Source organism: Haliotis rubra, unplaced genomic scaffold (assembly GCF_003918875.1).
Source record: "Haliotis rubra isolate DU_JTF1 unplaced genomic scaffold, ASM391887v1 Scf58, whole genome shotgun sequence".
NCBI lineage: Eukaryota > Metazoa > Mollusca > Gastropoda > Lepetellida > Haliotidae > Haliotis > Haliotis rubra.
In genome coordinates, this window is record NW_025767279.1 from 1,716,676 (window position 1) to 1,734,006 (window position 17,331).

Genomic DNA, 17,331 nt, shown 5'->3' on the forward strand with positions numbered 1-17,331 from the left:
ATCTATTTGTTTCAGACAAATGGCAATGTTGTGGCTGTTAAGGTTTTTCATGAGCATGTTTCAATGGTTGCGGGAGAGCTTGACCTCCTCCGAAGGCTCAAGCATGAAAACATCATCCCCCTGCTCTACGTTGAACATGAGGTATGTTGAGATCAGAACAGACTTGTCATGTTTTCTTTCATATGGTTCAAATCTCTTACCTCAAACTACATCCATGCATCCGTGCGTGGTCCACGGTGCATCCGTCACATACATACATACATACATACATACATACATACATACATACATACATACATACATACATACATACATACATACATACATACATACATACATACATACATACATACATACATACATACATACATAATACATGCATACATACACACACACACACACACACACATACATAATACATACATACACTGAAATGCCATGTTAAAGAAGAATGTTTTGAGTTTAGATTTGAATGTTTGCTCGGATCTTGTGTCAAGTGGGAGACTTGTTCCAGAGAAGGGGTCTTGCATGTACAAAGGAACGGTCACCAAACATTTTTGTACGAGAGGAGGGTACAACTAGGAGAGACTTGTCACATGAGCACAGTGTCCTACGTGGGTGGTATCTGGTCAGCAGACTGCTGAAGTAATCTGGTGCTTTGTTATGGAGGGACAGGAACACCAGTACAAGTATCTTGTACTGTATCCGGTAGTGCACTGGCAGCCAGTGTAGGTCCTGCAGGACTGGCAGTTTGTGGTCGAATTTCCTCATCCTGCTGACAACTATGGCTGCGGTGTTCTGCACTTGTTGCAGTTTCTGGATCAGGTAGTTGGGAAACACGAAGAGGAGGGAGTTGCAGATGGCTGCATGCTGGTCGAGGTACCACCTTATTATTGATCAGGTTGTTGGGAAGCCCGAAGAGGAGGGAGTTGCTGATGGCTGCATGCTGGTCGAGGTACCACCTTATTATTGATCAGGTTGTTGGGAAGCCCGAAGAGGAGGGAGTTGCTGATGGCTGCATGCTGGTCGAGGTACCACCTTATTATTGATCAGGTTGTTGGGAAGCCCGAAGAGGAGGGAGTTGCTGATGGCTGCATGCTGGTCGAGGTACCACCTTATTATTGATCAGGTTGTTGGGAAGCCGAAGAGGAGGGGGAGTTGCTGATGGCTGCATGCTGGTCGAGGTACCACCTTATTATTGATCAGGTAGTTGGGAAACCGAAGAGGAGGGGGAGTTGCTGATGGCTGCATGCTGGTCGAGGTACCACCTTATTATTGATCAGGTTGTTGGGAAGCCGAAGAGGAGGAGGGAGTTGCTGATGGCTGCATGCTGGTCGAGTACCACCTTATTATTGATCAGGTTGTTGGGAAGCCGAAGAGGAGGGAGTTGCAGATGGCTGCATGCTGGTCGAGGTACCACCTTATTATTGATCAGGTTGTTGGGAAGCCGAAGAGGAGGAGTTGCTGATGGCTGCATGCTGGTCGAGGTACCACCTTATTATTGATCAGGTTGTTGGGAAGCCCGAAGAGGAGGGGAGTTGCAGATGGCTGCATGCTGGTCGAGGTACCACCTTATTATTGATCAGGTTGTTGGGAAGCCGAAGAGGAGGCTGAGTTGCTGGTGGCTGCATGCTGGTCACCGAGCTGGTAGGTACACCTTATTATTGATCAGGTAGTTGGGACACCCGAAGAGGAGGAGTTGCTGATGGCCACCTTATTATTGATCAGGTTGTTGGGAAGCCCGAAGAGGAGGGAGTTGCTGATGGCTGCATGCTGGTCGAGGTACCACCTTATTATTGATCAGGTTGTTGGGAAGCCCGAAGAGGAGGGAGTTGCTGATGGCTGCATGCTGGTCGAGGTACCGTCTTATTAGCCCAATATTTCTGATGTGGAAATAGTCTCGTCTGCAGATGGTATTAACATGAGACTCAAGACTAAGACTGCTGTCAAAGATCACGCCCAAGTTGAAAGCTTCTTTGCTGATTGGAATTTCACAGTGTGCAATGTGAAAAGATGGAAGATGGTACCGTAGATGTAGATGTTTTGGGCTGATGATCATCAGTTCAGTCTTATCATCATTTAGTTTGAGGAAATGCGATGTCATCCATGCCTTGATGTGTTCAACACAGTCTTGGATTTGTTGAAAAGCATTGATTGCTGAAATCTGTTCCATAGGCTTGAAGGTGAGATAGAGCTGTGTGTCGTCTGCGTATAGGTGGAAGCCAAGCTTGTACTGTCTCGCTATGTCACCGAGCATACATATTGTATGTTGACTTGTAGGGGACAGAACTAAACCCCCAGCAGCCCAAGTTCGTCAAAAGGGGGCTTACTTAGGAGCAGCAGTTAGGAGACCCAGCTCAGTTGCTTTTGTGACATCTTACACTGATGGGGGACCGCCTCCGTGGTATAGTGGTTAGAGCGTCCGCCCGGAGAGCTAAAGGTCGCGGGTTCGATCCCTGACCGCGTCATACCAAAAGACGTTAAAATATGGTACTTGTTGGTCCCTGCCTGGCACTCGGCATTAATGGGTGCAACAAGGACTGTGGGGCTCAGAGTCAGTATAATGTGTCTGAGTAGGGTATTCATGCTTCAATGTGGCCTGGTATCTCAGTGGGCTAGCACTATAAAACCAGCTTCAGTCTGGGCTAGTACAAGCAGCCACACATACACATACATACGCATGCACGTCGTTATATGAGCGAAATGTTCTCAAGCACGACATTAAACCCAATTTTACCTCACTCTGATGGGGCGGTGGGGTAGCCTAGTGGTTAAGGCGTTCACTCGTCACACTGAAGGCCTGGGTTCGATTCCCCACATGGGTACAATGTGTGAAGCTCATTTCTGGTGTCCCCCGCCGTGATATTGCTGGAATATTGCTAAAAGCAGCGTAAAACCCAACTCACTCACTCACTCTTACACTGATCGTTGCTGTGAGCCACTGGTTTGAGTTGTGATGAATGTTTATAAGCCACTGTAGAACTAGGACAACATGATGTTGCTGGAATATTGCTACAAGTGGTGTAAAACCATTCTCACTCATTCACTTGTTTTCCACAATGTTGTCATTCCAGCTCAGCACAAGACGGGTTGTACTTGTCATGCAGTACTGTGAAGGAGGAAGCTTGTATCACATGCTCGACCAGCCACAGTATGTCCACGGATTACCAGAAGAAGAATACCTCCTTGTTCTCAAACATGTCGGTAAGGGCAGACCCATTTAATCAGTTTATGATCAAGTTTCCAATAGGTAATCACTCATGAAGTCTATGATTGATTGTTATAATATGACAAAAGTTTATTGAATGTCTTTGAATAATGAAATTGGACAAGGTAATTGGAAAGGAAGAGTTGCATGATGTTGATAAGTGACAATGCTTCATGGCCTGTTGCATTGAATTGTTGCATCAAATTGTTGCAGTCTTTTACAGCTGTTGCAGATTTTTTTGTGACATATATTGATAAATAAATATCCAACTTAACAATATAAGAAAAGCAAGATTTATGGATGTCAACTTCTTTATTGTGAATAACAACGTTTCGGAGTGCATGCTTGCTCCTTCACACAAAAACGTTGTGCTTTTCACAATTAAGTATTCTTAGCCATAATAAGTATACATTGTAATGTTGTTTTTCAGCAAGTGGCATGGAATATCTCCGACAACGAGGCATCATACATCGCGACCTCAAACCAGGGAACATTATGCGCTATATTACTGAAGAGGGCAGGTAGGAATCTCTCAAATGAGGCACATACAGTCTTGTGTTTGAAAGTATGCACATCAAGGAGTTTTCGTCATAGCCCTAAAGTAGGGTGGTGGAGATATGGAATATCTCCGACAATGAGGCATCATACATCGCGACCTCAAACCAGGGAACATTATGCGCTATATTACTGAAGAGGGCAGGTAGGAATCTCTCATATGAGGCACATACAGTCTTGTGTTTGAAAGTATGCACATCAAGGAGTTTTCGTCATAGCCCTAAAGTAGGGTGGTGGAGATATGGAATATCTCCGACAATGAGCATCATACATGTGACCTCAAACCAGGGAACATTATGGCTATATTACTGAAGAGGGCAGGTAGGAATCTCTCATATGAGGCACATACAGTCTTGTGTTTGAAAGTATGCACATCAAGGAGTTTTAAGTCATAGCCCTAAAAGTAGGGTGGGTGGAGATATGGAATATCTCCGACAATGAGCATCATACATCGCGACCTCAAACCAGGGAACATTATGCGCTATATTACTGAAGAGGGCAGGTAGGAATCTCTCATATGAGGCACATACAGTCTTGTGTTTGAAAGTATGCACATCAAGGAGTTTTATATAGCCCTAAAAAGTAGGGTGGTGGAGATATGGAATATCTCCGACAATGAGCATCATACATCGCGACCTCAAACCAGGGAACATTATGCTATATTACTGAAGAGGGCAGGTAGGAATCTCTCATATGAGGCACATACAGTCTTGTGTTTGAAAGTATGCACATCAAGGAGTTTTCGTCATAGCCCTAAAGTAGGGTGGTGGAACAACGAGGCATCATACATCACGACCTCAAACCAGGGAACATTATGCTATATTACTGAAGAGGGCAGGTAGGAATCTCTCATATGAGGCACATACAGTCTTGTGTTTGAAAGTATGCACATCAAGGAGTTTTAGATCATAGCCCTAAAGTAGGGTGGTGGAGATATGGAATATCTCCGACAATGAGCATCATACATCGCGACCTCAAACCAGGGAACATTATGCGCTATATTACTGAAGAGGGCAGGTAGGAATCTCTCATATGAGGCACATACAGTCTTGTGTTTGAAAGTATGCACATCAAGGAGTTTTAAGTCATAGCCCTAAAGTAGGGTGGTGGAGATATGGAATATCTCCGACAATGAGCATCATACATCGCGACCTCAAACCAGGGAACATTATCGCTATATTACTGAAGAGGGCAGGTAGGAATCTCTCATATGAGTCACATACAGTCTTGTGTTTGAAAGTATGCACATCAAGGAGTTTTCGTCATAGCCCTAAAGTAGGGTGGTGGAGATATGGAATATCTCCGACAATGAGCATCATACATCGCGACCTCAAACCAGGGAACATTATGCGCTATATTACTGAAGAGGGCAGGTAGGAATCTCTCATATGAGGCACATACAGTCTTGTGTTTGAAAGTATGCACATCAAGGAGTTTTAGTCGTCATAGCCCTAAAGTAGGGTGTGGAGATATGGAATATCTCCGACAACGAGGCATCATACATCACGACCTCAAACCAGGGAACATTATGCGCTATATTACTGAAGAGGGCAGGTAGGAATCTCTCATATGAGGCACATACAGTCTTGTGTTTGAAAGTATGCACATCAAGGAGTTTTCGTCATAGCCCTAAAGTAGGGTGTGGAGATATGGAATATCTCCAACAACGAGGCATCATACATCACGACCTCAAACCAGGGAACATTATGCGCTATATTACTGAAGAGGGCAGGTAGGAATCTCTCATATGAGGCACATACAGTCTTGTGTTTGAAAGTATGCACATCAAGGAGTTTTAAGTCATAGCCCTAAAGTAGGGTGTGGAGATATGGAATATCTCCGACAACGAGCATCATACATCGCGACCTCAAACCAGGGAACATTATGCGCTATATTACTGAAGAGGGCAGGTAGGAATCTCTCATATGAGGCACATACAGTCTTGTGTTTGAAAGTATGCACATCAAGGAGTTTTCGTCATAGCCCTAAAGTAGGGTGGTGGAACAACGAGGCATCATACATCACGACCTCAAACCAGGGAACATTATGCGCTATATTACTGAAGAGGGCAGGTAGGAATCTCTCATATGAGGCACATACAGTCTTGTGTTTGAAAGTATGCACATCAAGGAGTTTTCGTCATAGCCCTAAAGTAGGGTGGTGGAGATATGGAATATCTCCGACAATGAGGCATCATACATCGCGACCTCAAACCAGGGAACATTATGCGCTATATTACTGAAGAGGGCAGGTAGGAATCTCTCATATGAGGCACATACAGTCTTGTGTTTGAAAGTATGCACATCAAGGAGTTTTAAGTCATAGCCCTAAAGTAGGGTGGTGGAGATATGGAATATCTCCGACAATGAGCATCATACATCGCGACCTCAAACCAGGGAACTAGGGTAGTGGTGGAGATATGGAATATCTCCGACAATGAGCATCATACATCACCTTACCTCAAACCAGGGAACATTATGCGCTATATTACTGAAGAGGGCAGGTAGGAATCTCATATGAGGCACATACAGTCTTGTGTTTGAAAGTATGCACATCAAGGAGTTTTCGCTCATAGCCCTAAAGTAGGGTGGTGGAGATATGGAATATCTCCAACAATGAAGCATCATACATCACGACCTCAAACCAGGGAACATTATGCGCTATATTACTGAAGAGGGCAGGTAGGAATCTCTCATATGAGGCACATACAGTCTTGTGTTTGAAAGTATGCACATCAAGGAGTTTTCGTCATAGCCCTAAAGTAGGGTGGTGGAGATATGGAATATCTCCGACAATGAGGCATCATACATCAGCGACCTCAAACCAGGGAACATTATGCGCTATATTACTGAAGAGGGCAGGTAGGAATCTCTCATATGAGAGGCACATACAGTCTTGTGTTTGAAAGTATGCACATCAAGGGAGTTTTCGTCCATAGCCCTAAAGTAGGGTGGTGGAGATATGGAATATCTCCGACAATGAGGCATCATACATCGACCTCAAACCAGGAACATTATGCTATATTACTGAAGAGGGCAGGTAGGAATCTCTCATATGAGGCACATACAGTCTTGTGTTTGAAAGTATGCACATCAAGGAGTTTTCGTCATAGCCCTAAAGTAGGGTGGTGGAGATATGGAATATCTCCGACAATGAGGCATCATACATCACGACCTCAAACCAGGGAACATTATGCTTATATTACTGAAGAGGGGGCAGGTAGGAATCTCTCATATGAGGCACATACAGTCTTGTGTTTGAAAGTATGCACATCAAGGAGTTTTAAGTCATAGCCCTAAAGTAGGGTGTGGAGATATGGAATATCTCCGACAACGAGCATCATACATCACGACCTCAAACCAGGAACATTATGCGCTATATTACTGAAGAGGGCAGGTAGGAATCTCTCATATGAGGCACATACAGTCTTGTGTTTGAAAGTATGCACATCAAGGAGTTTTAAGTCATAGCCCTAAAGTAGGGTGGTGGAGATATGGAATATCTCCGACAATGAGGCATCATACATCGCGGACCTCAAACCAGGGAACATTATGCGCTATATTACTGAAGAGGGCAGGTAGGAATCTCTCATATGAGGCACATACAGTCTTGTGTTTGAAAGTATGCACATCAAGGAGTTTTCGTCATAGCCCTAAAGTAGGGTGGTGGAGATATGGAATATCTCCGACAATGAGGCATCATACATCGCGACCTCAAACCAGGGAACATTATCGCGCTATATTACTGAAGAGGGCAGGTAGGAATCTCTCATATGAGGCACATACAGTCTTGTGTTTGAAAGTATGCACATCAAGGAGTTTTCGTCATAGCCCTAAAGTAGGGTGGTGGAGATATGGAATATCTCCGACAATGAGAGGCATCATACATCACGACCTCAAACCAGGGAACATTATGCTATATATTACTGAAGAGGGCAGGTAGGAATCTCTCATATGAGGCACATACAGTCTTGTGTTTGAAAGTATGCACATCAAGGAGTTTTCGTCATAGCCCTAAAGTAGGGTGGTGGAGATATGGAATATCTCCGACAATGAGGCATCATACATCACGACCTCAAACCAGGGAACATTATGCGCTATATTACTGAAGAGGGCAGGTAGGAATCTCTCATATGAGGCACATACAGTCTTGTGTTTGAAAGTATGCACATCAAGGAGTTTTAAGTCATAGCCCTAAAGTAGGGTGGTGGAGATATGGAATATCTCCGACAATGAGCATCATACATCATCGCGACCTCAAACCAGGGAACATTATGCGCTATATTACTGAAGAGGGCAGGTAGGAATCTCTCATATGAGGCACATACAGTCTTGTGTTTGAAAGTATGCACATCAAGGAGTTTTAAGTCATAGCCCTAAAAGTAGGGTGGTGGAGATATGGAATATCTCCGACAATGAGCATCATACATCGCGACCTCAAACCAGGGAACATTATGCGCTATATTACTGAAGAGGGCAGGTAGGAATCTCTCATATGAGGCACATACAGTCTTGTGTTTGAAAGTATGCACATCAAGGAGTTTTCGTCATAGCCCTAAAGTAGGGTGGTGGAGATATGGAATATCTCCGACAATGAGCATCATACATCAGCGACCTCAAACCAGGGAACATTATGCGCTATATTACTGAAGAGGGCAGGTAGGAATCTCTCATATGAGGCACATACAGTCTTGTGTTTGAAAGTATGCACATCAAGGAGTTTTCGTCATAGCCCTAAAGTAGGGTGGTGGAGATATGGAATATCTCCGACAATGAGGCATCATACATCGCGACCTCAAACCAGGGAACATTATGCGCTATATTACTGAAGAGGGCAGGTAGGAATCTCTCATATGAGGCACATACAGTCTTGTGTTTGAAAGTATGCACATCAAGGAGTTTTCGTCATAGCCCTAAAGTAGGGTGGTGGAGATATGGAATATCTCCGACAATGAGGCATCATACATCGCGACCTCAAACCAGGGAACATTATGCGCTATATTACTGAAGAGGGCAGGTAGGAATCTCTCATATGAGGCACATACAGTCTTGTGTTTGAAAGTATGCACATCAAGGAGTTTTCGTCATAGCCCTAAAGTAGGGTGGTGGAACAACGAGGCATCATACATCACGACCTCAAACCAGGGAACATTATGCGCTATATTACTGAAGAGGGCAGGTAGGAATCTCTCATATGAGGCACATACAGTCTTGTGTTTGAAAGTATGCACATCAAGGAGTTTTCGTCATAGCCCTAAAGTAGGGTGGTGGAGATATGGAATATCTCCGACAATGAGGCATCATACATCGCGACCTCAAACCAGGGAACATTATGCTACTATATTACTGAAGAGGGCAGGTAGGAATCTCTCATATGAGGCACATACAGTCTTGTGTTTGAAAGTATGCACATCAAGGAGTTTTAAGTCATAGCCCTAAAGTAGGGTGGTGGAGATATGGAATATCTCCGACAATGAGGCATCATACATCGCGCGACCTCAAACCAGGGAACATTATGCTATATTACTGAAGAGGGCAGGTAGGAATCTCTCATATGAGTCACATACAGTCTTGTGTTTGAAAGTATGCACATCAAGGAGTTTTCGTCATAGCCCTAAAGTAGGGTGGTGGAGATATGGAATATCTCCGACAATGAGGCATCATACATCGCGACCTCAAACCAGGGAACATTATGCGCTATATTACTGAAAGATATGGAATATCTCCGACAATGAGGCATCATACATCACTGACCTCAAACCAGGGAACATTATGCGCTATATTACTGAAGAGGGCAGGTAGGAATCTCTCATATGAGGCACATACAGTCTTGTGTTTGAAAGTATGCACATCAAGGAGTTTTCGTCATAGCCCTAAAGTAGGGTGTGGAGATATGGAATATCTCCGACAACGAGGCATCATACATCACGACCTCAAACCAGGGAACATTATGCGCTATATTACTGAAGAGGGCAGGTAGGAATCTCTCATATGAGGCACATACAGTCTTGTGTTTGAAAGTATGCACATCAAGGAGTTTTCGTCATAGCCCTAAAGTAGGGTGTGGAGATATGGAATATCTCCAACAACGAGGCATCATACATCACGACCTCAAACCAGGGAACATTATGCTATATTACTGAAGAGGGCAGGTAGGAATCTCTCATATGAGGCACATACAGTCTTGTGTTTGAAAGTATGCACATCAAGGAGTTTTCGTCCATAGCCCTAAAGTAGGGTGTGGAGATATGGAATATCTCCGACAACGAGGCATCATACATCGCGACCTCAAACCAGGGAACATTATGCTATATTACTGAAGAGGGCAGGTAGGAATCTCTCATATATGAGGCACATACAGTCTTGTGTTTGAAAGTATGCACATCAAGGAGTTTTCGTCATAGCCCTAAAGTAGGGTGGTGGAACAACGAGGCATCATACATCACGACCTCAAACCAGGGAACATTATGCGCTATATTACTGAAGAGGGCAGGTAGGAATCTCTCATATGAGGCACATACAGTCTTGTGTTTGAAAGTATGCACATCAAGGAGTTTTCGTCCATAGCCCTAAAGTAGGGTGGTGGAGATATGGAATATCTCCGACAATGAGCATCATACATCGCGACCTCAAACCAGGGAACATTATGCGCTATATTACTGAAGAGGGCAGGTAGGAATCTCTCATATGAGGCACATACAGTCTTGTGTTTGAAAGTATGCACATCAAGGAGTTTTCGTCATAGCCCTAAAGTAGGGTGGTGGAGATATGGAATATCTCCGACAATGAGGCATCATACATCGCGACCTCAAACCAGGGAACATTATGCGCTATATTACTGAAGAGGGCAGGTAGGAATCTCTCATATGAGTCACATACAGTCTTGTGTTTGAAAGTATGCACATCAAGGAGTTTTCGTCATAGCCCTAAAGTAGGGTGGTGGAGATATGGAATATCTCCGACAATGAGCATCATACATCATGACCTCAAACCAGGGAACATTATGCTATATTACTGAAGAGGGCAGGTAGGAATCTCTCATATGAGGCACATACAGTCTTGTGTTTGAAAGTATGCACATCAAGGAGTTTTCGTCATAGCCCTAAAGTAGGGTGTGGAGATATGGAATATCTCCGACAACGAGGCATCATACATCACGACCTCAAACCAGGGAACATTATGCGCTATATTACTGAAGAGGGCAGGTAGGAATCTCTCATATGAGGCACATACAGTCTTGTGTTTGAAAGTATGCACATCAAGGAGTTTTCGTCATAGCCCTAAAGTAGGGTGTGGAGATATGGAATATCTCCAACAACGAGGCATCATACATCACGACCTCAAACCAGGGAACATTATGCGCTATATTACTGAAGAGGGCAGGTAGGAATCTCTCATATGAGGCACATACAGTCTTGTGTTTGAAAGTATGCACATCAAGGAGTTTTCGTCATAGCCCTAAAGTAGGGTGTGGAGATATGGAATATCTCCGACAACGAGGCATCATACATCGCGACCTCAAACCAGGGAACATTATGCGCGATATTACTGAAGAGGGCAGGTAGGAATCTCTCATATGAGGCACATACAGTCTTGTGTTTGAAAGTATGCACATCAAGGAGTTTTCGTCATAGCCCTAAAGTAGGGTGGTGGAGATAAGGAATATCTCCGACAACGAGGCATCATACATCACGACCTCAAACCAGGGAACATTATGCGCTATATTACTGAAGAGGGCAGGTAGGAATCTCTCAAATGAGGCACATAAAGACTTGTGTTTGAAAGTATGCACATCAAGGAGTTTTCGTCATAGCCCTAAAGTAGGGTGGTGGAGATATGGAATATCTCCGACAATGAGGCATCATACATCGCGACCTCAAACCAGGGAACATTATGCGCTATATTACTGAAGAGGGCAGGTAGGAATCTCTCATATGAGGCACATACAGTCTTGTGTTTGAAAGTATGCACATCAAGGAGTTTTCGTCATAGCCCTAAAGTAGGGTGGTGGAGATATGGAATATCTCCGACAATGAGGCATCATACATCGCGACCTCAAACCAGGGAACATTATGCGCTATATTACTGAAGAGGGCAGGTAGGAATCTCTCATATGAGTCACATACAGTCTTGTGTTTGAAAGTATGCACATCAAGGAGTTTTCGTCATAGCCCTAAAGTAGGGTGGTGGAGATATGGAATATCTCCGACAATGAGGCATCATACATCGCGACCTCAAACCAGGGAACATTATGCGCTATATTACTGAAGAGGGCAGGTAGGAATCTCTCATATGAGTCACATACAGTCTTGTGTTTGAAAGTATGCACATCAAGGAGTTTTCGTCATAGCCCTAAAGTAGGGTGTGGAGATATGGAATATCTCCGACAACGAGGCATCATACATCACGACCTCAAACCAGGGAACATTATGCTATATTACTGAAGAGGGCAGGTAGGAATCTCTCATATGAGGCACATACAGTCTTGTGTTTGAAAGTATGCACATCAAGGAGTTTTCGTCATAGCCCTAAAAGTAGGGTGTGGAGATATGGAATATCTCCAACAACGAGGCATCATACATCACACGACCTCAAACCAGGGAACATTATGCGCTATATTACTGAAGAGGGCAGGTAGGAATCTCTCATATGAGGCACATACAGTCTTGTGTTTGAAAGTATGCACATCAAGGAGTTTTCGTCATAGCCCTAAAGTAGGGTGTGGAGATATGGAATATCTCCGACAACGAGGCATCATACATCGCGACCACAAACCAGGGAACATTATGCGCGATATTACTGAAGAGGGCAGGTAGGAATCTCTCATATGAGGCACATACAGTCTTGTGTTTGAAAGTATGCACATCAAGGAGTTTTCGTCATAGCCCTAAAGTAGGGTGGTGGAGATAAGGAATATCTCCGACAACGAGGCATCATACATCACGACCTCAAACCAGGGAACATTATGCGCTATATTACTGAAGAGGGCAGGTAGGAATCTCTCAAATGAGGCACATAAAGACTTGTGTTTGAAAGTATGCACATCAAGGAGTTTTCGTCATAGCCCTAAAGTAGGGTGGTGGAGATATGGAATATCTCCGACAACGAGGCATCATACATCACGACCTCAAACCAGGGAACATTATGCGCTATATTACTGAAGAGGGCAGGTAGGAATCTCTCATATGAGGCACATACAGTCTTGTGTTTGAAAGTATGCACATCAAGGAGTTTTCGTCATAGCCCTAAAGTAGGGTGTGGAGATATGGAATATCTCCGACAATGAGGCATCATACATCGCGACCTCAAACCAGGGAACATTATGCGCTATATTACTGAAGAGGGCAGGTAGGAATCTCTCATATGAGGCACATAAAGACTTGTGTTTGAAAGTATGCACATCAAGGAGTTTTCGTCATAGCCCTAAAGTAGGGTGGTGGAGATATGGAATATCTCCGACAACGAGGCATCATACATCGCGACCTCAAACCAGGGAACATTATGCGCGATATTACTGAAGAGGGCAGGTAGGAATCTCTCATATGAGGCACATACAGTCTTGTGTTTGAAAGTATGCACATCAAGGAGTTTTCGTCATAGCCCTAAAGTAGGGTGGTGGAGATATGGAAGCTTGTATCACATGCTCGACCAGCCACAGTATGTCCACGGATTACCAGAAGAAGAATACCTCCTTGTTCTCAAACATGTCGGTAAGGGCAGACCCATTTAATCAGTTTATGATCAAGTTTCCAATAGGTAATCACTCATGAAGTCTATGATTGATTGTTATAATATGACAAAAGTTTATTGAATGTCTTTGAATAATGAAATTGGACAAGGTAATTGGTGGTGGGGTAGCCTAAAGTACTGTCGGAAATGCTAGAAAAATGCGTTTTTGCCCATATATCTTTATAAAGGTGATAAATTAGCTATGTTGTCAATACATCAACTTGCCTATAGTGTACCTAATTTTTATTTTAATCGATTTAACATTCCCATGCATTTAAAGGGCAGTTTACAGGAGAGAATTTGATACCAAAACAACAACTTAAGATTTTTTCAGAGTTCAACAACAGAAATCTGAAATAATCTTTAAATTTATGCTAATAATACAGGTGGTGTAAAAATATGAATCAACGTTTTTCTTAAACAAATAAATGTTGAATGTTTGTGCTACTTTACTTAATTATCGTTTCTTTATTGGAGAAATATTAATATAAATGTTAACTCTTGATAAATAAGTTTCCCGTCAGGCATGCACATCTTTATCACAGCGTGTACTATAGCCAACTATTTGCAGTCGATTGTTGCAAAGGTTTATAAGTTTTTTTGTGCTTGAAAAAGACAGAGGTAAACCTTTCATTAGTTTAGAAAGGGTTTATTACAGAACTTGTAGAGCTGTTGGTATGTCTTACCAACAAGTTAACAATATTGTAAACAAATCAGACAAGTCAGGGACCGTCTCAAAAGCAAAACCGTTACGTACAACCATCCTTGACAACTTTGACAAGGGAGTACTTAGACGGGCGGTATACAAACTTTAGGAGAATAATAATATATATATATATATTCAAAAGAAGCTACACCAGTGTGTCGATACCGTGCATGCTGATGACGTATTTTGGTATTTTCATCAGTAAAAACACATTTTAGGGCATGTCTCAAAATTTATTCCCTCGGTCTACATTAGGTAGATGTTTCTTAAAGTGTTATTTGTTATTTAAGTAACTGTAATACCTCTGAATTTTAAATATAAGTCAAAAAGCATTTTCTAGCATTTCCAACAGTACTTTAGTGGTTAAAGCATTCACTCATCTCTCCGAAGACCTGGGTTCAATTTCACACATGGGTACAATGGTACCAGCTCATTTCTGGTGTCCTCCGCCATGAGATTGCTGGAATATTGCTAAAAGCGGCCTAAAACTAAACTCACTCACCCATAGCCCTAAAGACAACAGTTAATGATTTCATGGCTCCATGGGATTCAGTTACTGCTCACTATTATATACATTAGGAATAAATATATGTCAGTGTCCCATTCATACTGACAATTCCAACCTTGAATCGCTCTCTCTCCCGCAGTCTACTCTGCTGGTTGAGGACAGTTTGCGACCACTTGTGTATATCACGGTTGTGTGTATGTTTTTGTTGACCAACTAAATACCAATTCTTTGTATGTCTTTCTGTCAATAATATATTTGATTGTGTACTTTCAGTATTTTTGACTTGACAGTTAATTAAACCCTGATCTTGTACATAAAAAGTTTTATTTCTGATTTGTAGCTCCATCTACAAGTTGACAGATTTTGGGGCAGCTCGAGAACTCCATGAAGAAGAAAATTTCACAAGTCTCTATGGAACCGAGGAATATCTCGTAAGTTTATGCTGATTGCCATCAATTTCTATTGAGACTGTTATATGTTCCTTCTTAAAATAACATCATGATCCTATGGGGACCCTTGTTGAAATAGGTTGTGGAGGAGCTATCTTTTTACCCAGTATGCCACAGTTATTACTGAAAATACCATGATCAGATACAGGTTAGAATTGATCTTCAGTTACCCATGCTTGTCACAAGAGGCGACTAACGGGATCGGGAGGCCAGTCTTGCTGACTTGGTTGGTACATGCCATTGTCTCCCAATTGAGTAGATCGATGCTCTTGTTGTTGATCACTGGATTGTCTGGTCCAGACTCGATTATGTACAGACCACCACCTTATAGGTGGGATATCGCTGACTGCGGCGTTAAACAACAAACAAACAAACAAACAAAACAATGATAATGATGAGTGTGTGATTTTTTTCAGCATCCTGGCATGTATGAAAGGGCTGTGCTGCGACTACCAACTGGACAAAGATTTGATGCTACAGTTGACCTGTGGAGTCTTGGGGTCACATTTTACCATGTGGCCACTGGGGATCTCCCGTTTAAGCCATATGGTGGCCGCAGCAACAGAACTAAAATGTGAGCACTATCAAATCTACCCAAATTAGCTTCAAACAGGAGCAGACCCGTGAAGATCCGGGGTAGAATAGGTCTTCAGCAACCCATGCTTGCCACAAAAGGCGACTATGCTTGTTGTAAGAGGCGACTATGCTTGTTGTAAGAGGCGAATAACAGGTTCAGGTGGTCAGGCTCACTGACTTGGTTGACACATGTCATCGGTTCCCAATTGCGCAGATCGATGCTCATGCTGTTGATCACTGGATTGTCTGGTCCAGACTCGATTATTTACAGACTGCAGCCTTATAGCTGGAATATTGCTGAGTGCGGCGTAAAACTAAACTCACTCACTCACTCAAACAGGAGCTGTTTCTGTCCCCAAAGGTTCATTTGCTTCATACTTTTGGCTAAATATATGCCCTATAGAGCTTGATCACCTTACAAGCTAACTGCAAACTGATGTGGGCTGTGGGGTAGCCTAGTGGTTTAAGCGTCATGCTGAAGGCATGAGTAGCCTCCCTTTGCCTTTTGGTGCCCTTTTCTGTCACATGACTGGCCATGTTTGTCACTCTCTCATTCTTCGCCCTTGAGGACGGTTGTGAGAGCACCTGGGTCCCTATACGGCACATATCCTTTTATATTTTCGGACGTTACATCAAAATTATTGCTGTATACGTTTTTTAGGATTATATTCTATATTACGGTTTGAATTTTTTTCTAAATTTCCGTTGTTTGACATGTGTTTTCTTCATGTTAGAGACGACATATTATGCATCATCACTGCACATTGTTCGGATTCTGGTGACAACATCTTCATTACATCTTACCGGAAGATTGATGAGACAAGCTTCAAGCCATGATTCCAGAATCGATCATCGCTCCGCTTCCATGTCGGACATGGCAAGGGTCCCTAGATCCACGTACCTACAACGTAGGACATGATTGCAGTAGATGGCTAGTAATCTCCTAATCGGAGTTGGAACCAAAACACGATCTTCAATTTCTGGGAATATGGCTCATCACACCACAGAATCACACAGTCGTCCCAGAGGATCATTTGGTCAAGATACAACATATGATATCTCAAGCAATGCTCTCTCCATTGACACTACGTGCTTGGCAAAACATGCTTGGTCTACTCACCTCAGCTCAAGACATGACTCACAGAGGGAGACTACAGCTGCGCCCACTACAAATATTGGTGAACGCCCATCTCGACAGTCTGGATCCGCTGATACTATCGGACAGCCTGAAACCATACCTCCTATGGTGGACTCGGAAGTCGAATGTCTGAAGAGGAACCTTTTTATTAGAGCCGGCCTGCAGCACTCATCTCTACATGGATGCATCGCTTCAAGGATGGGGTGCTCACCTCGACAACGAAGTGGCAGCAGGGAAGTGGTCGAGTCAGGATCAGAGTCTGCACATCAACATGCTAGAGATGAAAGCAGTAATCAACGCCTTACTACACTGGTCCAGCGTACTAAGGAACGCACGGCTTATGATCCATACGGACAACTCCACAGTAGCATTCTACATCAACAAGCAAGGATCAACAAGATCAACCAATCTTCTAGATCTCAGCTTTCATCTGTTCAGCATCGTCGACGACCTGAACATCTAC

The 17,331-nt window shown here is 43.2% G+C and overlaps 1 protein-coding gene across 4 annotated transcripts in view; it reads left to right on the forward strand.

The window, feature by feature from the left end:
• The window catches only part of LOC124254714 (serine/threonine-protein kinase TBK1-like), a 73,772-nt gene that overhangs the window by 28,085 nt on the left and 28,356 nt on the right, over positions 1-17,331 (forward strand). The window contains exons 3-7 of one of the 4 annotated variants that reach the window (XM_046688564.1): positions 16-141; positions 3,075-3,204; positions 3,639-3,729; positions 15,046-15,136; positions 15,571-15,728. In XM_046688564.1, coding sequence (XP_046544520.1) covers positions 16-141; positions 3,075-3,204; positions 3,639-3,729; positions 15,046-15,136; positions 15,571-15,728 — 596 coding nt within the window. Of the gene's footprint in view, positions 1-15; positions 142-3,074; positions 3,205-3,638; positions 3,730-12,003; positions 12,040-12,516; positions 12,575-13,204; positions 13,290-15,045; positions 15,137-15,570; positions 15,729-17,331 lie in introns of those variants that run through there. The other 3 variants (XM_046688562.1, XM_046688563.1, XM_046688561.1) reach the window with 3 other exon arrangements.